The sequence below is a fragment of the Montipora capricornis genome, chromosome 14, assembly GCF_036669925.1.
Source record: "Montipora capricornis isolate CH-2021 chromosome 14, ASM3666992v2, whole genome shotgun sequence".
Classification (NCBI taxonomy): domain Eukaryota; kingdom Metazoa; phylum Cnidaria; class Anthozoa; order Scleractinia; family Acroporidae; genus Montipora; species Montipora capricornis.
This window is the reverse complement of record NC_090896.1, coordinates 2294344-2312500: the sequence shown is the minus strand read 5'-3', so window position 1 is coordinate 2312500 and position 18157 is coordinate 2294344. Positions and strand designations below refer to the sequence as shown.

Genomic DNA, 18157 nt, shown 5'->3' with positions numbered 1-18157 from the left:
AAGTAAATTTAATTGTGAAGCAAACTATGAGGTTGCATTCAAATATAGAAAGGAAACAAATAATAAGAAAGCATAAATTATCTACTTCAGAAATTGCAGCAAACTGGAAGAAAGAGGAGAGAAATTTACAGCCCAATGGACCCAGAGAAAAAATAAGAACTTCCTTCAAATTGTTTTGAAAAGTACAGGTCTGTGGACCCATCTTAAAAAACAGACTCTTTCAAATAAAGATGAGAAGTATAGGCCAATGAACTCACATGATAAATAGCAACTTCTCTCAAATAGATTCTTGTAACACCTATATACTGTACCTTTTTTGTGGTGTACAATAAAGTTATTATTGTTATTATTATTGTGATTATTATTATTATTATTATTATTATTATTATTATTAAACTGTCAACAAAAGTACAAATAACCTGGCAGCGCATGAGTAAAGGCTACTTAGAGCCTCTTGTTGCATTCAGATTCATCGGTATTGTATTCATTCCGTTTATTTCGCCCTTGGGAACATATTAGAGAGCTTTAGATTCTAGGACGAGAACGGCTACGAGTTCGAGATGTTTTCATAAGACAACAGTGAGTGGGCGCAAGCCAGCGTCATTTTGGCGGGAAAAACGTGATGCCGTCGTCATTTTGGTACGAGGTTGTGCAAAAGTGTCGTCGTGTCAAAACAAGTCAACAACAGGGTAGCAGTTTTGGCATTTTTCGATCAGCAAAAAGGCCCAGGTAACAGCAATAAGAATAACTGAGCAACCTATTCTGCTAACAAAGAGTAAGGTTAATCGTACGGGTTATAAATTTTCTAAGTACGTTCTCTAAAAACTAGCAGTCAAAACTCGTACTCGTTCTCGTCCTCGTCCTAGAATCTAAAGGTCCCTATTTTCGGCGAAACCGAAGCAGTCGCAAACGAACAGGAAAAATAGAAAATTTCGTGCGTAGCAATTACGAAATAGTCTAACCGTGAATGCATACACAAAGAAATTTGGGGTGAAAAGGAAGATAGAGAATTCTTACCAGACACACAGCAATGACAGGTGTCACAAAAGTCCAAATAAGGTTATTTTTACGAGAAACCCAGCAGCTACAATGAGAAGAAGAGGAAGATCAAGGTTTGTACAATAGTCAAGGTTTCTCCGCTAAATTGTGAAGTTTAAGAATGTACTTACAACTCTCCGTCAACATAGTTGCGAACACCAGCATCTTGCAACGAGGCGAGCACAACTGCCAGCGCCACAATAACACCAGGGAGACCTTTGGTGAAGGTTTATAGATGTTAAAATTGATAATATAAATAATCGATGAACATACAAATTAATTCAATGAAATTTCCCGTCCTTCGTTACTACGAACTAGTCCCTGGTAAAAGCCTTAAATCGTTCCTTTAAGGAATGACCTTTATCGAAAGCTTTTGTAGATTTGCAAGCGTGATATAAAAAAAAAAAAAAAAAAAATAATAATAATAATAATAATAATAATAATAATAATAATAATAATAATAGATTTAACAATAAAATTGATGATGATTATAAAACTTTTACTTGACGTTTCGACGCTCTCAAGCGTCATTTTTAAGAGTTGTAAAGTAACTGTTACTTGGCAGTTTGAATAAATAATGTTAGCAAATCCTCGTGGGAGTCATGGTAAGACAACAGAACACTAGAAACGTGTGTACGATTGTACATTTTCTCGTGGGAGTTACATTATTTATTCAAACTGCCAAGTAACAGTTACTTTACAACTCTTGAAAATGACGCTTGAGAGCGTCGAAACGTCAAGTAAAAGTTTTATAATCATCATCAATTTTATTGTTAAATCTATTAGAAACCAACATCTAATTCGAAATAATAATAATAATAATAATAACAATAATGAGTCTTTATTTCATCAACAGATAAAACTACATATCTTATGTTACAATAATACGAAAGATAAAAACTATCTACATTTTTATAAAAGTATGTCATTACAATAAATGGAGCTTAAAAATCGACCTATTTACAAAGGTGTGCATAAAACGCTCTGTATTAATTTTCGGGCGTGCGCAGCCGTTTTTCCTAAGATTATGTACATAAGTCTTCTGGACAGGAATGATATCTTTCAGTGGGTGGTAATCCGTTGATATTAATTTATTTAAAATGTTTCGGTCTTGTTTATTTAAAAGGTTCTTGATAAAATATGGAAATGAAATGAAGCGGCGTTTATGGCATCGGTCTAAAAAAATGTGTATAACCGTCAGATCGGACTCCGCATAACTAAAATTAGGTAAAACAATAGATATAAAAAGGTGATCTATCTCTGCCTGAGATTAGTGCTCCTTTCTTAGTTTTCTTAGTGATAGTAGGACATGTAAACACTTGTTGGCTTTGACAAGCTTGGTTCTTACATGCTCATTAAATTTCCCGTCACTCTGTAGAGTTACTCCTAGCAAAACGAAGCTATTACATTGAGGAATGTTGTTAATTGGAGAGTAGAGTACATTGTGAGTGTTCTTTCTAACAACCAGCTCTTTACATTTACAAGGGTTGCAGACCATTTTATTGTCTTTACACCAGGTTAAGAACTGTCCTACTAAGTCGGCAGACGGGTCGCGGTTCCTAGTGATAGGCGAAACTATAGTGGAATCCTCGGCATATTTAAAAAGAACAGGGCAACCATTAAAGAAAATCTGCAAGTCATTCAAAAATATATTAAAAAGATACGGTGCGCTTACACTACTTTGTGTGTTTCCTCTATTGAAAGATTTCCAATGTCCTAAAAAATTATAGCTAACAACACGTTGTTGTCTTGCATAGGGGAAACTCTGATACGAATTGATAATGTACGGATTGAGGGGTAGCTGTTTCAGTGTAGGAGACAAAATAGTATGGTTCACAAAATCGAAGGCCTTACTGAAGTTCATAGTAAAAATTCGCACTGCGCTACAGTCACTACTTGATATCTTGTAAAACAACTGTGGAAAAATATTCTAAGTTTTACACAGCAGTTTCTTGCCTTTCCTATACGGTAGATTCGGGAAGGGTTTCTGTTGGAGTCAGTTAATATGCGCTAACATTTTGACTTACCCGAGTGGGTGACATTGCATTAATGAATCATCTTTCTCTAGCATGCAAAACACGAATAGATAAACTGAATTCGCTTGCGACTCAAATATATGCGAAGGTATCATTCTGAACTACAATTTGAGTGAACCTTGAAGTTGCAGACCTTTATATTTGTTGGAATCAGAAGATAAGTCGATCAGTTTTACTCCTAAAACACCATTTGTGTTTAACCTACCCCAGGCAACTGCATAGAAGAGCCACATCCGTATAAGGGTGTTAAATACTTTGCAAATCAACAAGTATAAATAGACGCCTTCAAATAACATCCAAGCAAATCCAGCGAGGTAAAAGTAATGAATTACTGCTGCTACAAAGACACACACAACCTGTGAGAAAAAAAAAATTAGTGATGCTCGTGATTATTGCGCTTCGATGAACGGTGGAAATAGTTGAGGCTGGGTCATGGAAACCGAAAGTACAGTGTTGGATGTACTTTATTTTTAGAGACGAGTAGCAAAACGAATAACAGGAGAAAGTGGTGTGTCGCAAGAAAAGAGTTGAAGGGCATTAATTGTAGGGGAGAGAAATGTGCCCGGAGGGTATTGTGGGCTAATCCTCTTAGATATGTTTAATCTCTATCTATTTCTTATGGGGCCATCAACCATCTGCAACATGGCTCGAACTCTGATCCTGTTAAAGTGTGCGGCTCGACCACGTGATCATGGATTCGAGTCCCGTCCGTTCAAGCTTAGTTCAGTTAATTTCAAGTTCTTTGAAGGAAGAATCATCAGTACACAAGCAACCCTTGTGTCGTGACTATAATGCTGTATAAGAATCCCCCCACAGAAAGGGGTTCCTCTCCAGTAACTGAAACAATTATCTCCAGTGAAGCGGGTAAATTAGAACTCTGATCAGTTAAATCGGTGTGCTGCTCCATCATGGCTTCCGGCGATTCCCGTGTTTGATTCCGGTCCGTTCAAGTTTGGTTCAACTAATCTCAGCTGGATGTGTAACCTCTTTAGTTGGTCACTTGACTGCGATAAAAATGCGTGGTGAATTCAGTGAATGAGGGACAAAGAGGAGAAAGAAAACAAGGGAATGAAATATTAAAGAAAGAGGAAGAGTTTCTTTATGGCTGACCATTTCTTCTGTTGCATTAATTCCAGAAAGAAAAGCAATTTGTGCGACAGCCAAGGCAGTGACAAGGTTAAGGCGAATTTGGGCTGCTTCTTGCTTCCTGAAAGGAGAAAAAAAAAAGCAAAGTTAATGAAGAACATGAGGATAAATTCCTCAGGTAAGGAGCAATAGGTAATGCTGTTCCAGGTGACTCGCGTTTCATCAACCGGGGCGTTCTCATTAGATCGTAAAAACAGTTTGCCCTCTGAGCTTATTACAAAGCAGAAACGTGGTGGTATTAGCCAGTATCAAAAATACCATAATATTCCTTGCTTGTCCCTCCAAAAATTTGCATAAGTATTGTTTTTATTTTCACTTGGGACTTGCAATGGTCCAAAGAGAAACTGGAAACAATGCTTATGCAAAATTTTGGAGGGAAAAACAAAGGGTATTATGGTATTTTTGATACTGGCTAAGAGACCATATTCGTATTTTCGGTATTGGACTGGAACTAGCTTGCAATGGAGGCTAATGCGGGGGAATATATTAGAAAGTATTTGCATTTGAAAACATTCCCCCGCATTAGCCTTCATTGCAAGCTAGTTCCAGTCCAATACCGAGAATACGAATATGGACTATTGGTTGTCTGAAACATGAAACATGGTGTTATTGTCTGTGAAGACTGTAAAGAGTGATTGGTTGACCCTGACCTTCAATCTCAAAATCTGACAATCCGTTAACGGTCCATCGTATGAATACTCTGGTGTGTCAGCTGATTTCTCAACAGAATAGTGATATTACTGGTTGTCTGTCAAGTAAATCATGATGTTATTGGCCGTGAAGTGTCATGGTAGTGCGGGTTCTTACGAAAAGTTAGTCTCGTGTGCTAAGCTGTCATGTGGGTCACAGACTATTTGTGCTCATCTCACCAAGGTATATACAGTCGTTGCCTTGTTAATTGTTGGGTTGGAAGGTGACTGGTCAAGTACTTTGTCAGTGTAAACAACGAGCTCTAGTCAGGGGTTGTCGTCAAAACAAAATCGCCAACTTACGTGATGATGCAATAAGCTATTATCGTCATCAATTCTCCAGCAAGTGACAATGCGCAACCTATATAAGTAATCGTTTCTAGTGCTTTTCTGTGTCCTGATGAAATTTCCTTGGAGAGAGAAAAGATCTGGATTTCATCGTCTGGTTTTGCTCGCTATGTTTATAGCTAAATGACTTGTGGCAATCTCGGATTATTGTAGTGCGTTCGACAGTCGCTTAGCCTGTGTTTCCGTAGGGTTCCAAGCTAGAAAACTAAGCATGTGACAAAAAGAGACTGTCATCAGATCGAGATCAATACGCGTGCGAGAATTCACGCGAAGGTGTCCTTGCAAACAACAAAAGAATCTTCGGGGCGGCTATTTTGGTGTCCTTTACAGAGCAAACTCTGTATTCCTTTTGGCAAGACCACACAATCACCCAAGCTGAACAAAATTAGGACGTGTTCTCCTTCAATCGAACGCAATTAAGATACATGTTATTACTGATGTATAGGGTTTTTAAGGAGTGATGTCCTGATTATCTTGATAACGTTATACATGGATATTCAAAGCACTTCCGTCTACCATGAAAATATTTTAACGCGTGTACGACTTTAAGATTTAAAATACCTTACTTTCCGTGACTTCCATCAAAACAGCAAAGTTAGTTAGATGATTACAAGAGCAAAGGATTTGCCTGCCAAAATTTTCCATCAATGAGCACCCTTTGTTTGACCAAGCCCCGCTCAGTTTAGACCTGCGATATGAAAAAGACTTTCATCTAAAGAACCTGAAACGTGTTTTTTTGAGTGGTAGCAATTCCTTGCTTCCTACATTATTACACACTCAGTCTTTTTAGTGTCTGTAAGAAGCTCAAAGCTTGAGTATAGGTATAATGTTATTCACAGAAAGTCATCCCTTTCTCGGATGGGAAAAAAGTCTCTCTTTGGGCTTACACTGCGTAGATTGATAAATGATCGTTACAAGACGAGTGCCTTGTGGTAGTGTTGTATCACATTTCCAAAATCTCGGAATTTGTAAGTCGGATATAGAACCGACACAAAAAAGGTTTGTGGCTAAGTATGAAACCTCACCATTAAGGGCGTCCGTGTTCACAGGTTGTTTTTGTAATTCAAGACATTTTAACGAAGAAAATCGAACGAAATGTGATACATAAATGAAACATTTTTGTTTTTCCTTATGATGGATTACAGCGGTTTTCAATTGAATGTCATAAAACAATAAAGCGTGTTCACATGACGTCACGGCGGCGATGTTGGTGTTCCAAAACAAAGAAGTGGCGGCCATGATGGTGTATCAAACTAATCCTTCGAGAATTGCTGCTGGTCACGTGAGTGGAAAGGCTCTTTACCAAAGTAATTACTTTGACCAATCACAGCAGGTGAAGACAGCGCAATGAACCAATCCAAATTCGTACTGAGCAATTCCATGTAACTTGCTCAAAGCGCGGTTAAATCGCACGAGCAAGTCGCATTTGGTTTTCCTTCTCATTGCTTGATAAACAGGCGCGAGACTTTTAAACCAATCACCAAGCGTAGCAGTTGCTATCGCGTAATTACTTTCGACATGTGTCCTATATGAAATTCGGACAAGTGATAACCACCTGTTCTAGCTGACTTTGCAACAAATTTTCAGATTCTATCGGTGGTTTTGTTGGTCTTACTTGTAAGAAAAGTTCCAAAAAACGCAATGTGGTCCAACTTCGTCCTTTACCACCTGAAGATTTAAGGCAAAAAGCCACAAACTCAGACAAGACTTTCATTTTACCGCGAAACTGGAATAGTGCTGAAAACCAACGCAGTGAGGTTGACCTTTGTCAGTGTTGTAATCTCTCCATGGGTCATGTCCCTCAATGCATCAGTCAGTGAGTCAGTGAGTCAGTGAGTCAGTCAGTGAATCAGTCAGTAAACAGTAAACAGTAAATCTTTATTGCGCCTTACTCTCCAAAGGGAGGTATCGGTCTCGTTAGTCGATGAGTCAGTGAGTCAGTCAGCTAATCAATCGATATAATCAATCATGAAGTAGAGCAAAAACAAAAAAAAAGCAAATAGCAAACAATAAATCAACAAATATTGAAACGGCTAAGATAAGAAAGCAATACGAAATATGGAAACGAGGAAATTTAGACTGAGACAAGAACAAAACAACAAGTACAACACGAAGTGAGAAATTGTAGTGCATACTTATGCGAATTGAACATACACTATAGTCACTGAAAAGGATAGTGACGTTTTCCTTAAGGATACCAGTTGGGTTCGGGTCTATTCTTCCAGAGATTATTCTGCTCCAAATTCTGGCGTTTGTTACCATATTACTGCTAAAAGAAAAGGTTGGAGAGTAAAATAGTTTGTATTGTTTGAGTTTAATGACATATTTGTAACGCTGAGTTAAAGTAAGAGTTTCTACAGAAGCAAGTAGATGAGTAATAAATAAGGGATGTACTGTTAATATTATGCTGCCCTGAAACCTTGAGCCTACCTGTCTACTTGTTTCTTTTCTGGAAACCATAGCGACATCTCATTATAAACAATAAATACAGCGACAGCTTCTACAGGGCAGTCAATAAATAACAAGAAATTTTTAGTTATTTTCAAAGGAATGACATCATATGTTCTGTGAAAAGAAGTTTTACTTCCTTTTATTTGTATTTTGCTAATTTCTTTCAAGCCTACATTGATTGGCTAACTAAAGTTTTCCAGGCATCCTCCGTTAGTGGCGAATATTGCTTTAGGAGGTGACTCGTTGTGATTGCTTGTCGTTCTGGTTCTGCAGTGAATGCCAAATTATAAAAAAAATGCCGATGATAATGAGCAATAAAATGTAGCAAAGGTACACCCTACCTTTTCCTTCGAACGCCCCTAATGGTAGAAAAATGCTCGCCCATCCTTCGTCGGTTGGGAATTCCGTCTCATTCAGAGCAAAAATGATTTTGTCTTTTTGATTCATGGGAACTTTCTGGACTTTGATAGCTGTAAGGTAGCAGATGATTTTTTATTCAGTCAAATTGGATTGGCACACACTAGGGATGTATTTGCGGGTTGAGATCGAGACAGAAAAAGTCTCTTCCGGGGAGGATTTTATTACCTTTGCGGCTATACTTAATTAAAGGAGTAGCATGCAGAATAGCTAGATTGAAGTATGTTTTGATATGACCTCATGTGGGAGTATCCCAGTGACATTGTCTGCTGTGAATAGAAAATGAACCTGTTTAACATAAACTGTGACCTTGGGCTGTCATAGCTGTTACTCACCAAAATCTTCCTTTGTAACGACTATTTGTTCATCTTGCTTATAGTGAATCTTGCCATACTTAAGTGCAAACGATTCCAACTGCCGTGTAGCTACAAGCACATTGATGTCATTCTCTTCGTCACGATCTGTTTTCAAGGCTCTGAAAAGCTGGCTCGTCATATTGATCGCAGTCTGGAAACCAGATGACTCAAAAGTGAGTGAAAAGCATTGACAAAATGTGATTTTTTTCTTGTTTTCTTCGTTACTGTTACGCTTAATTCACTGATAAATGAATTGAGCTCGTTAAGAGGAATTTCTTCTACAGGAATTATAATTAACTCGCCTTTCAACGTCATTTGTGGGTTTTGGTTTTTCAAACGACATTTTCCACTAGTGACAAAAAGCCAGCACAACCAATCAGACTGCTTATAATTTCTCCGTACATGTACAATTAATTACATACAAATGATACGATAGCTAAATCGGTATTTGTGAGTTGTAAAAGGAGACGGAGAAACTGCTGTTCTTGCAAAATACGAGAACAGTTCAACAAAGGGGACAAAACAGCTCAGCGCTATTGACCGACAAGATAATCATCCACCCTTACTTTCAAAGAGTCTTTGTCCGTGACACTTAGAGCTTCTATCAACTCCATGAAACAGTACAACTGCAAAGAAATCAAATTAAAGATAAACCTGTTATTCACTTCAGCACTTTTCGAGTTTCTTTCTGTCGAAAGTACTTATCAGACGATTTTCAAGAAATGGACGAAATTGAGTTGCAGATAGGTTACAGACATTAACTACTTTCACCTTCCGAACTGCTTTTTGTCAGAAACATCAAACGCCTTCCAGAAAATGGAAAAAGTGTCACGTTATGAATGGTTTCATCGCGCGAACTGTATGCTCGGCTGGAGCTGCTTCCTGACATAAAATACTGTCAGCCTTACTGACTAATTAACCTTTACGATTCTATGACGTTTTCTGGGTGTTTGACGATACTAGCAAATTATTCTCCAGGCTAGTTCCTCGGTTTTTTTTTTAGCTAAAACACTGTGGACCTTTAGATTTAGCAACTGTGTGAGCAGGGTATTAATTTACCTATTTTCTAATCCTTCGGAGGGAACCATTGTCTGAAATAATTAGAAACGGTCAAGTAAAAAGGAAAAGGCAAAACGAAGAAGCAATTAATTTAAGCGAAGTGAGAGGACCTCTCGTTGTACGTATTGAATCATTGATAAGGGGTATAAACACTAAGAGCATTTCATTTGAAGACGGAAAAAAGTGACAGACCTTGACAACTCGTAGACAGAACGTTTCACGTTTAACGTGCTGTCTAAAGTAATTAAAATATAAAGAATATTGGAATGATGAACTATTGCCTTGGCAAAGGGCGAAAAGAAAGAGCGAAAAATCAGAATCCTGCATTCAGACATCAAAGATATTATAATGTTACAATGTGTTTACTCTCACGGCCATCAAGTGGCTGCACTTGTTGAATTCTCTGATTAATAGTTGCAGTATAACTTTGCATAACGCATGCATTAGCGTTTAAGAGTCGATATATTTTTATATCTTGGTTCTGAAGCTGATGCGGCAAATTACTGAATGGAATACCCTACCTTGGTTTTAGCAGATTGTTTCTTGTGTGTACCACTAATTTCGCGGCAAGCGTTGTTGTTAAGTGGGTCTGAACCTGACGTAGATCCATTGAATGTCTCCTCTACGCTACTCGCAGCTTTGGATGCAGAGAAACATGACGAGGATGCTCTGGAAAATGAATGGCTTGACAAGGATTGTACAGACCATGTCGTTTCTTTAGTAGTGCTTGTTGTTGCTGATGTCACCGTGGAAGGTTTGGCTGTTGATGCCGCCGTTGTCGTTTCCGAGGTGGTCTTCGTCTTTGTTGTTGTGATAGGTGTCGGTGTTGATGGTGATGATCGTAGAACTGACTGTGGTAATAGCGGCGATGACAAAGAATGAGATGATGACACGACTTCCGATGATGATATTGAAAAGAACCTTGGCGAAGATTGTGGTAAAGAAGAATAAAAAGATGATGATGATGTTGTTGTTGTCTTCTTTCTTTGTTCTGGCAATGTTATTGTCATTTGCACGTCGTTTATTACGATTAATCTAGAACTTCTTGTGGACGTTGATTTTCCCAAAGTCGTCGTCATTGGAGACTCAAAAACTGTGTTAATCACGGTGGATGTATCTAAGGCAGAAGGGAAATTATGGGCTGTTATCATGTGAGAAAGGGACGAGATAGTCTGCTCAGAGTTGAAATCTTTCGACCCCTTATTCTAATTTCCTAAACGCTTCGTTCAGTAGCGATGTTTGGCTTATTTGGTATGGGTCATTTTTCGGGAAGAAGATGGTGATTAGTTGTGGGTCGAATTCTAGTTTAATATGCAAGAGATTTTCCCATTCGGCATTAGCACCTGGGAGTACGTTATTGGAAAATGGTTTTCAAAGTCAGTGTCTGTTTTATTAAGGTTTTCTCTGTTTTTTTTTGTGGTCACAAAATGTGTCGTGGCAGTGTGCGAATCTTCAGCACCTTTAGATTTGCCACGATCCTTTTTGTTGTAAACACCTCCCTTCCTTTATTTCTTCATTTCTTTGAAACATAACAGTCTTTTCCTGTATTGATTTAAGTAGGTTCAGAACAAAAATCCAAATAACTTATCGCGTGAACAAAATGCCATCAGATCGATTATTCCATTTAGTAAGCAAAATAAGGCGATGTGACTTCTTGGTAGTTTCAAGGAGCTATTAGGCGATTGTCTTGTGTTTCTTCAACCCATGCCTTCCTGAGATACCCAAGTCCATAAAAAAGAAAGAAGAAGCGCACAAATCTTCAAATTTATAGCGTCAAAGTACCGGACGTGAAATGGTAAACAACCGGACAAAATGTCCGGCCTCCCGCCTCAAACGAAAGGCCTGACATATGTCACCTTTGTTACCCAGAATTTCGCTTTTTCTGTGCCGTGCAAGCCACGTAAACTTGGCAGAACTAGCAGTAATTTGGACCCACGACCTTGATGTGAGAGGCATGGGTCTACTCTCGATTTGACGTCACAAACTGCTTTGCATTCCTATTTTCAAAGAAATTTTGCATTGCAAAACAGTTTGTGACGTAAAAATTGAGAATAGACCCATGCCTCTCTCATCACGGTCATGGGTCCAAATTACTAATAACTTTGCCCGTCTTGCCAGGCAGATAAAAAGCGAAATTTTGAGCTAAGAATCGTTAAACATGTTTACTTTCGGTCTGGAGATCAATATTGTAGGCGAAAAATAGTTGAGTCTAGGTGCACTTTAATTTCTTTTTTGGTCCTTCAGCCAAATCACTACTTACTTTAGGCTCCATTTCTAAATGTCGACTTACCTTGTTCGCAGATGTAATAATGTTCTTTGTTACATTTTTCGGGAACCATTACCTCTTCAGTCTTGTTAACATAAAAGCAGTATTCCCCTTTTCCTAGGCCATTCTTTAAGCCATCAATGTATGGATCAACCTCTGCAAGGACTGCCGAATTTTTCTTCCAGTAGAACTTACCATTTTTCAACCTAAACATAGAAAATTTGGAATTTCGTCACCGTCAAATAATTAGTGCAACTGATTTCTTAACCGAAACATGATATCATCGGCCGGTCACCGGCTGTGATTTTATTGACTAACTTTTTTTCAAAGTTAGTTTACAAACTTTACAGCGGAGTCGTTGATACTTGGTCATACTGTGCATTTCACCTTTAGCAGAATCCCAGTCAATTTTTTGTTGCTCGTCTGTAAATAATCGTAAATGTAAATGAGGAATATAAACGTCACCTTAGCGCAGTCCAGAATTGGTTTCCTATGTGACCACCATTATTTAGTGTGTTGCAGACTTCAGTGACGAGATATTTATGACTGATCCTTGCCAATCGTGTGGGAGGCTCGCACTTCCCTGATAGCCTATTACCTTTCTCTTTCTTGTCACTTGGTTGATATGTTGTAGAGTCACTCGGTTGCAGATCTGATGAAAAGAAGCGAAGAGCATCTTAAACATGAAATAAAGTCAGGAACGGTGATTGTAACTACAAGAATGGTGACATCGATTGGAAAGGGACGACGGGGACTGACCATGAAGACGAAGAATCGGTCTGCGACTATGATGATGATGACGGCGACTACTACGATGACGATAGCGATAATGATGATGATGATGACGACTACGATGATGATGATGACGATAACGATGACGATGACGATGACGATGACGATGACGATGATGATAGAGATGGTGGTGATGATGACAACGACAACGGTAACGATGACTACCGTTTTGATTAAATTGGTGGTGATGATGACTATGATGTAATGGCGGATGTGGTTGTTGATAATGATGACGATGTCGCTGTTTTCACCTTTCTTAGTTCCAGCCCCAGTTGTTCAAACTATGGATACCGCTATCCGACGGAAAAATCATTATCCAGTGGATAAGTCATAGCCAAACCAATTGCGTTATCCAGTGGATAGTGATTTACCCGGTGGATAGCGCTATCCACTGGCAGCAAGCAAGTATTAAGTAACTTTGCAAAGGAGAGAGTTGAGTCAGAATAACATTATTTTCGTGTTTTTATGACAAGCAGCAGCCCACTCTTTCGCGTTTGTCGTTTCGCGTAAATGCGATGCTTAATCTGTCCGTGAATATCAGGGATTTCCACTTCTTTCCAGTTTACGACTTTGGTTGACTTGTTGATATTTGCTCCAGGCAACGAAATACACTTTGAAAACGTTTGCCATTTTGCTTGCAGCTTGGAACGTCTATTTTCAAGACACTATTAATGTTCTTGAATTTTTGTAAGGAACACTATTTCTCTTAATGAAGGAGTAGTTTCTAAAGAAACTGTGGTGCTGCGTCGGTGGGGAAGTAGTATACAAAAATTTGGTTTTATCAACGGAGTTGATAATGTAAATTGGCCACCGTACAGAGATTCTAAAAGCTGACGTTTCGAGCGTTAGCCCTTCGATCCGATTCGCTCTGACGAAGGGCTAACGCTCGAAACGTCAGCTTTTAGAATCTCTGTACGGTGGCCAATTTACATTATCAACTCCGTTGATAAAACCAAATTTTTGTATACTATTTCTCTTAGCTCAGTTCCCCGCGCAAGATGAAACAAAACTGTTGTTTTTGTCTGTTGTAATTTTAAAACAAGTGTATTTAAGGTGACTCAAACCAGATTCAACACTTTCAAGAGACCTTGTTATTACAAGGATTGATACTACAACACTTTATCACGTAAAATCTTGGTTTTTTTGTTGTTGTTGTTTTTTTCTCATCTTGTCGATGGCTATGAAACCGATCTGAGGGCGCAACTCCTTCAGCGATTTGGTGGATGTGCGTTGGCTCATATGAGCTCTTCCGCTCTTTGACAGCTTTTGTTTTTAATGCTGCTGGGTGTCCACTCACCCTCCTCACTAGTCAAAGATCACTTAACAGCAATGTTATGATACCATGTGAAACATCAAGTATTGCTGAACGAGATGCAGTAATTTTTGTGACCTAACAAGTTACCATGGCAACAGGAAAGCCTTGAAAAAGCACCCTATATTTTGGCTTTAGTTGCTCATATCTGAAAAACGAACTCGGTGACCCCAGTTTTTAAAAATTTCTGTGGAGAGGATTCATAGCTACCTTAAATTTTGAGTTATTTAAGGTTGCTCTGAATCCGCTCCACAGAATTTTTAAAACTTTACATAAAGTTTCATTATGGCATGCTAATTACATTTCAGGAATAAAAAATGGGAGTCACCGAGTTGGTTTTTGAGATATCAGCAGCTAAAGCCAAAGTATGGGGTGTTTTTGCAGGGCTTTCCTGTTGCCACGGTAACTTTTTATGTCACAAAAATGACCCAATCTTTTTCCGCAATAACAGGTGTTTGATATGGTTCCATAACATTGCTGTTAAGTGGCAAAGTGTTGTAGTGTCAATCCTTCTAATAACAACGAAACGGTTTCTTTTTTAAGTGTTGAAACTGGTCATTTTAAATTGTAAACTGAACGTTTACGAGCGTTTTCGTAGTTGTTCCACTTCGATCAACTTTCTATGAGCTAATCAAACTAATCAGGCATTGATTTGGTAAGGTATGTGGTTTTACGATTGGAGCCAGTTAAAGTTACTACGGTAGGGGGTCCTCCTTTTAATTCAACACTTGAGAGGCACATTCGAAATACATCTTCAACTGTGGCTGTAGAGTTCTGCACAATTTTCCTCATCGAAAGCGATTGCTTAGTGGTATTAGTTGTATTCTCTTTTATGCTGCCGTCGTAAATCGTAAAGCCGTTGACACAGGGTTCAACATCTTCCAATATTTCTTGCCCAAGTTGTCTTGGACAATGTTGCACAGACATATTGAACGGAATAGAGCTCGTCTCTATTTTCGTTCAACATCGTTCACCAACGCTCAACGTGTTGAATGGCATATTTCAACGTTCAACATAAGGCACGCTATTCAACATTTGTTGAACAACAGCTGCAACATTTGTTGATCAAGAAATGTTGAACCGTGTATCACCGGCTTAAGGCCGCCATGAATAAACCACTGATTTTAAGATATGGTATTAAGAAAACACAAGTAAAACACCTGCCACTTATGTGCTACATTTTGTCTTTTTATGCTTTTGACACGTTATAAAAGTCATTTGTGATCTTCTAAAAAGCGGACCCACAAAAAGGTGGAAGGTATTCCTTATTTCCCTTGAAATGGAAGCCATCAACGAATCTTAATTGCTTTTTTATGTCTTCTCCATCTATATATGCTTTATAATAAAGTTGGGATTTATCGCGCGCTCAGAATGATCAAAACCGCGTGCTTTATGAGAGGATTTGAAAAATATAGTTTTCCTAAAGTTTTAGCCGAATACGTGATGAAATTTAAAACAAAAATGTTTTAAAACAAATAAAGAAGCCTGCAGGTGATCTGTTCTTTTGTAAAGCACTTAGAAAGCGGGTAGACCATTCAAGAAGTACATTCAAGAGTACACGTAGACTGTCCCTTAAATGTACACCTCTTTCGTGCTCTATCCGCTTTCTTTTTTTTACACCGAACAGATCGCAGGCCAGGCTTTTTTATTTGTTAAATCTTCCCTTGCAAGAAGTGCTTCCATTTATCTCCTCTGTGAACAAGAGACAGTTCGCAGGGTGCTTGACGTTGAAATGAAGACGGGAATTGTTTCGAGGAGGACAACAAACTATAATACGGAATAGATGCACCTTGGCATTCATACTCACCAACCAGAAGAACTACGACTAAGAAACAGTAGCTTGCCAAGCGATTGTTGCGGAGAATCGTCATGACTTCAAACCATGCAGTGGTAATATCACGATGAAAACATTTCAGGGATCACCCTGACTAACGTTTTTCTAGTGTGAGCTATGATCGAACTTTCGAACCTTCAGTGGTTCGAAAGCTCAAGGGTCTGGTTTCAATAGTATATTTTTTCTTCAGAGCGTCGACAGTTTTTGTTGACTCGTCTTGAGTTGTTTGAAACAGGCGTGGGTTTCGTGTCACCTGTCGAACGAGGAACTCTTGATTAGTGACATAGCATAAATGTAGCGGCAATGGCTGATTGGTCAACCCAGACAGGTTGTGATAAATACTGACTTTTCAATCATGTTTCTGAAGCAGGAACCAGTTTCCAACCAATTCAAAGACGATGGTTGGTTGATGTAGTTAATTACGGAAATGTAACTTGTTTTGTTTGCTTAGTGTATATGAGTCACTTGAGATGAAGAATTTGCTTGTCAATGTTTCTTTATGTTTGTTTATTTTTGTATCTGGCCACTGAACATCTTTTGTTCAATCTTAGCCCCTTTTTATTGCTGCTGAACGAAGAAAACCTCGGCAGGTGCTGGAAACTCTTTAGGTAATGTTGCATATGGCAGTGTGGCCAATTTATCAAATTGTGGTCTTTTTTGTCTTGAGCCAGATATACTTTAAGTTAGGACATTAATTCTTATTCATAGCTTGAATTCCCGGCATTAGCGAGTAATTTTGCATCAACCTCTATCTTGTTGGAAAATGAAGCCAATATGTAAATTAAAATAGTTTGAAATTTCCGTATCGTTTAGTCCTTAATTTAAATACGACAACAGACCGCTTCGTAATTGTCGCTTGCCATTAAAGTGCGGTTTTTTTTATGGTATAGAATCCAACCAGCTTGACGGTGCTTCTAACTTTTGCAACCAATCTCTAGAGACGCAGATAACAATGCTGCAATATGCAATCGCTGGTGGACGAACACTGATAGGAGCTAATGAGAGATCTTTTGTTTTCGTCCACAAAAATGGCGGTGATGACGTAACGTGAAATTTTAGTGCAACATCTGTTATGGCAACGGTATGGTTTCAGCCCACTTAGAATTCACTTTACCTTCACAAAAGGACAACAGTAAAAGCATTATGGTAGAAATTTAGCGGTTTTCCAAATGTTTGGAAAGTTCAAAGGTTTCATTATCTTCCGAAAGCGAAAACAAATTAGACGAGTGTAAATGTAATGATATATGATATGTATTTGTTACTCTTTGTAAAAAGTGGTCGAGCCCTATAATTTAACAATTAGCTCTTTATTGTGAGGCGCAGTTTTCTATGATAACCAGACTGTTATTTTTCTTTATAACTGTTAGCATATTTGTAAATGACATTGTCCACGCTTCTATTGTTAATTATGTGTTTCTTTATTGTCCACCCCAGCCTTTTCCTTAATTTGATATTTCTCTTTTCTTCGTTTTTAACAATCGAAATATTACCAGTTCGATAACTCGGCAATAGCTGGTTACTCTTTCTTGAACCACCGTGATCTGAAACCATCGAGAAACCACGACGCTTCGGCGCTTCTTCGACAGAAATGCATAAAACACACGACTGAGGTTTGGAATCATCTGAGTTGTTATTAAAAATTTATAGATGACGCTGATTGAAAAGCTTTCGTTACGGATTTGGACTTTTGGCAATGTAACTAGATGCGCTTCTTCACGCGGCTACAGTATAACCGGGTTACCCCCCCCCCCCCCCCGGGAAGTATAATTGCTTTCTGTAATGTCGTTGAATATCAATTGCCTAAGAAACGTCCATAATTCTTACGCGAAAAGACATGAGTTAAAACTTAACCAAACCCGACTGCATCCTTAATTGTCTGCACTTGTAGAATGACTATGTAATATGAACAAGCCTTCTTCTATTATCAGTATTATAGTGGCTGGTCGACGTTTTCCCCTACATAGCTATATCTATTGCTTATTTTATCTTGCTCTGCTAATGTTGGCAAAAAATGCCATTATGGAGGAGCTCCTGGCTTTAAATTTTATCCATGTTGTTTGGCTTGACAGCTTTCAGTCGTTTAGTTCCTGTTGCCAAAAGTGTCTGAGCATTTGTCACTGAGTTAGGAAGCGATGGATGTAAGACATGTTTGTCTCGTGGCAGTGTTAACTGGGGAAACCTGGTGTCTTCTAAAAAGTGGGTCCACACTTGATTTGTTTGCTTGGGTAGCACTCAAGCTATTGTTCTCAGATATTTCACGAGAGGCATCTGCAACCAAGCGTGAGCTGGGAAAGTTGCTGTTCTTTGTCGCTTCCCATTTTTGCTTCTTTCTATAGTAGGCTGCTTTGACATCTCCGCTTCGTAAAACGTGCATGACAAAAATGAAGAACCCCTGAAAAAAAGGCAGACATTT

General features: G+C 38.6%; 2 protein-coding genes and 1 long non-coding RNA gene across 7 annotated transcripts in view; 1 reads left to right on the top strand and 2 right to left on the bottom strand.

Annotated features, from left to right (window-relative positions):
- Positions 1-460, top strand: part of LOC138033234 (uncharacterized) — a 2675-nt gene extending 2215 nt beyond the window's left edge. The window contains exon 2 of the long non-coding RNA XR_011128597.1: positions 1-460. This exon is cut by the window's left edge and continues 1075 nt beyond it. This is a non-coding gene — a long non-coding RNA (uncharacterized lncRNA).
- The window catches only part of LOC138033220 (adhesion G protein-coupled receptor E3-like), a 26522-nt gene extending 9578 nt beyond the window's left edge, over positions 1-16944 (bottom strand). Inside the window, exons 1-16 of one of the 2 annotated variants that reach the window (XM_068880985.1) lie at positions 15718-16944; positions 12272-12458; positions 11831-12012; positions 10062-10657; positions 9048-9107; positions 8461-8632; positions 8050-8178; positions 7688-7757; positions 7412-7526; positions 6873-6925; positions 5819-5945; positions 5213-5319; positions 4185-4281; positions 3280-3430; positions 1170-1254; positions 1018-1084 (exon numbers count right to left, since the gene is read on the bottom strand). In XM_068880985.1, the coding sequence (XP_068737086.1) occupies positions 1018-1084; positions 1170-1254; positions 3280-3430; positions 4185-4281; positions 5213-5319; positions 5819-5945; positions 6873-6925; positions 7412-7526; positions 7688-7757; positions 8050-8178; positions 8461-8632; positions 9048-9107; positions 10062-10657; positions 11831-12012; positions 12272-12458; positions 15718-15781 (2262 nt within the window). In that variant the 5' untranslated portion in view covers positions 15782-16944. The remainder of the gene's footprint in view (positions 1-1017; positions 1085-1169; positions 1255-3279; positions 3431-4184; positions 4282-5212; positions 5320-5818; positions 5946-6872; positions 6926-7411; positions 7527-7687; positions 7758-8049; positions 8179-8460; positions 8633-9047; positions 9108-10061; positions 10658-11830; positions 12013-12271; positions 12459-15717) is intronic. The other variant, XM_068880986.1, reaches the window with a different exon arrangement.
- A 39-nt stretch (positions 16945-16983) lies between these two features.
- The window catches only part of LOC138033222 (adhesion G-protein coupled receptor D1-like), a 34130-nt gene continuing 32956 nt past the window's right edge, over positions 16984-18157 (bottom strand). For 2 of the 4 annotated variants that reach the window (XM_068880990.1, XM_068880988.1), the window contains one exon: positions 17145-18136. In XM_068880990.1, coding sequence (XP_068737091.1) covers positions 17867-18136 — 270 coding nt within the window. In that variant the 3' untranslated portion in view covers positions 17145-17866. Of the gene's footprint in view, positions 18137-18157 lie in introns of all 4 variants that reach the window. The other 2 variants (XM_068880989.1, XR_011128596.1) reach the window with 2 other exon arrangements.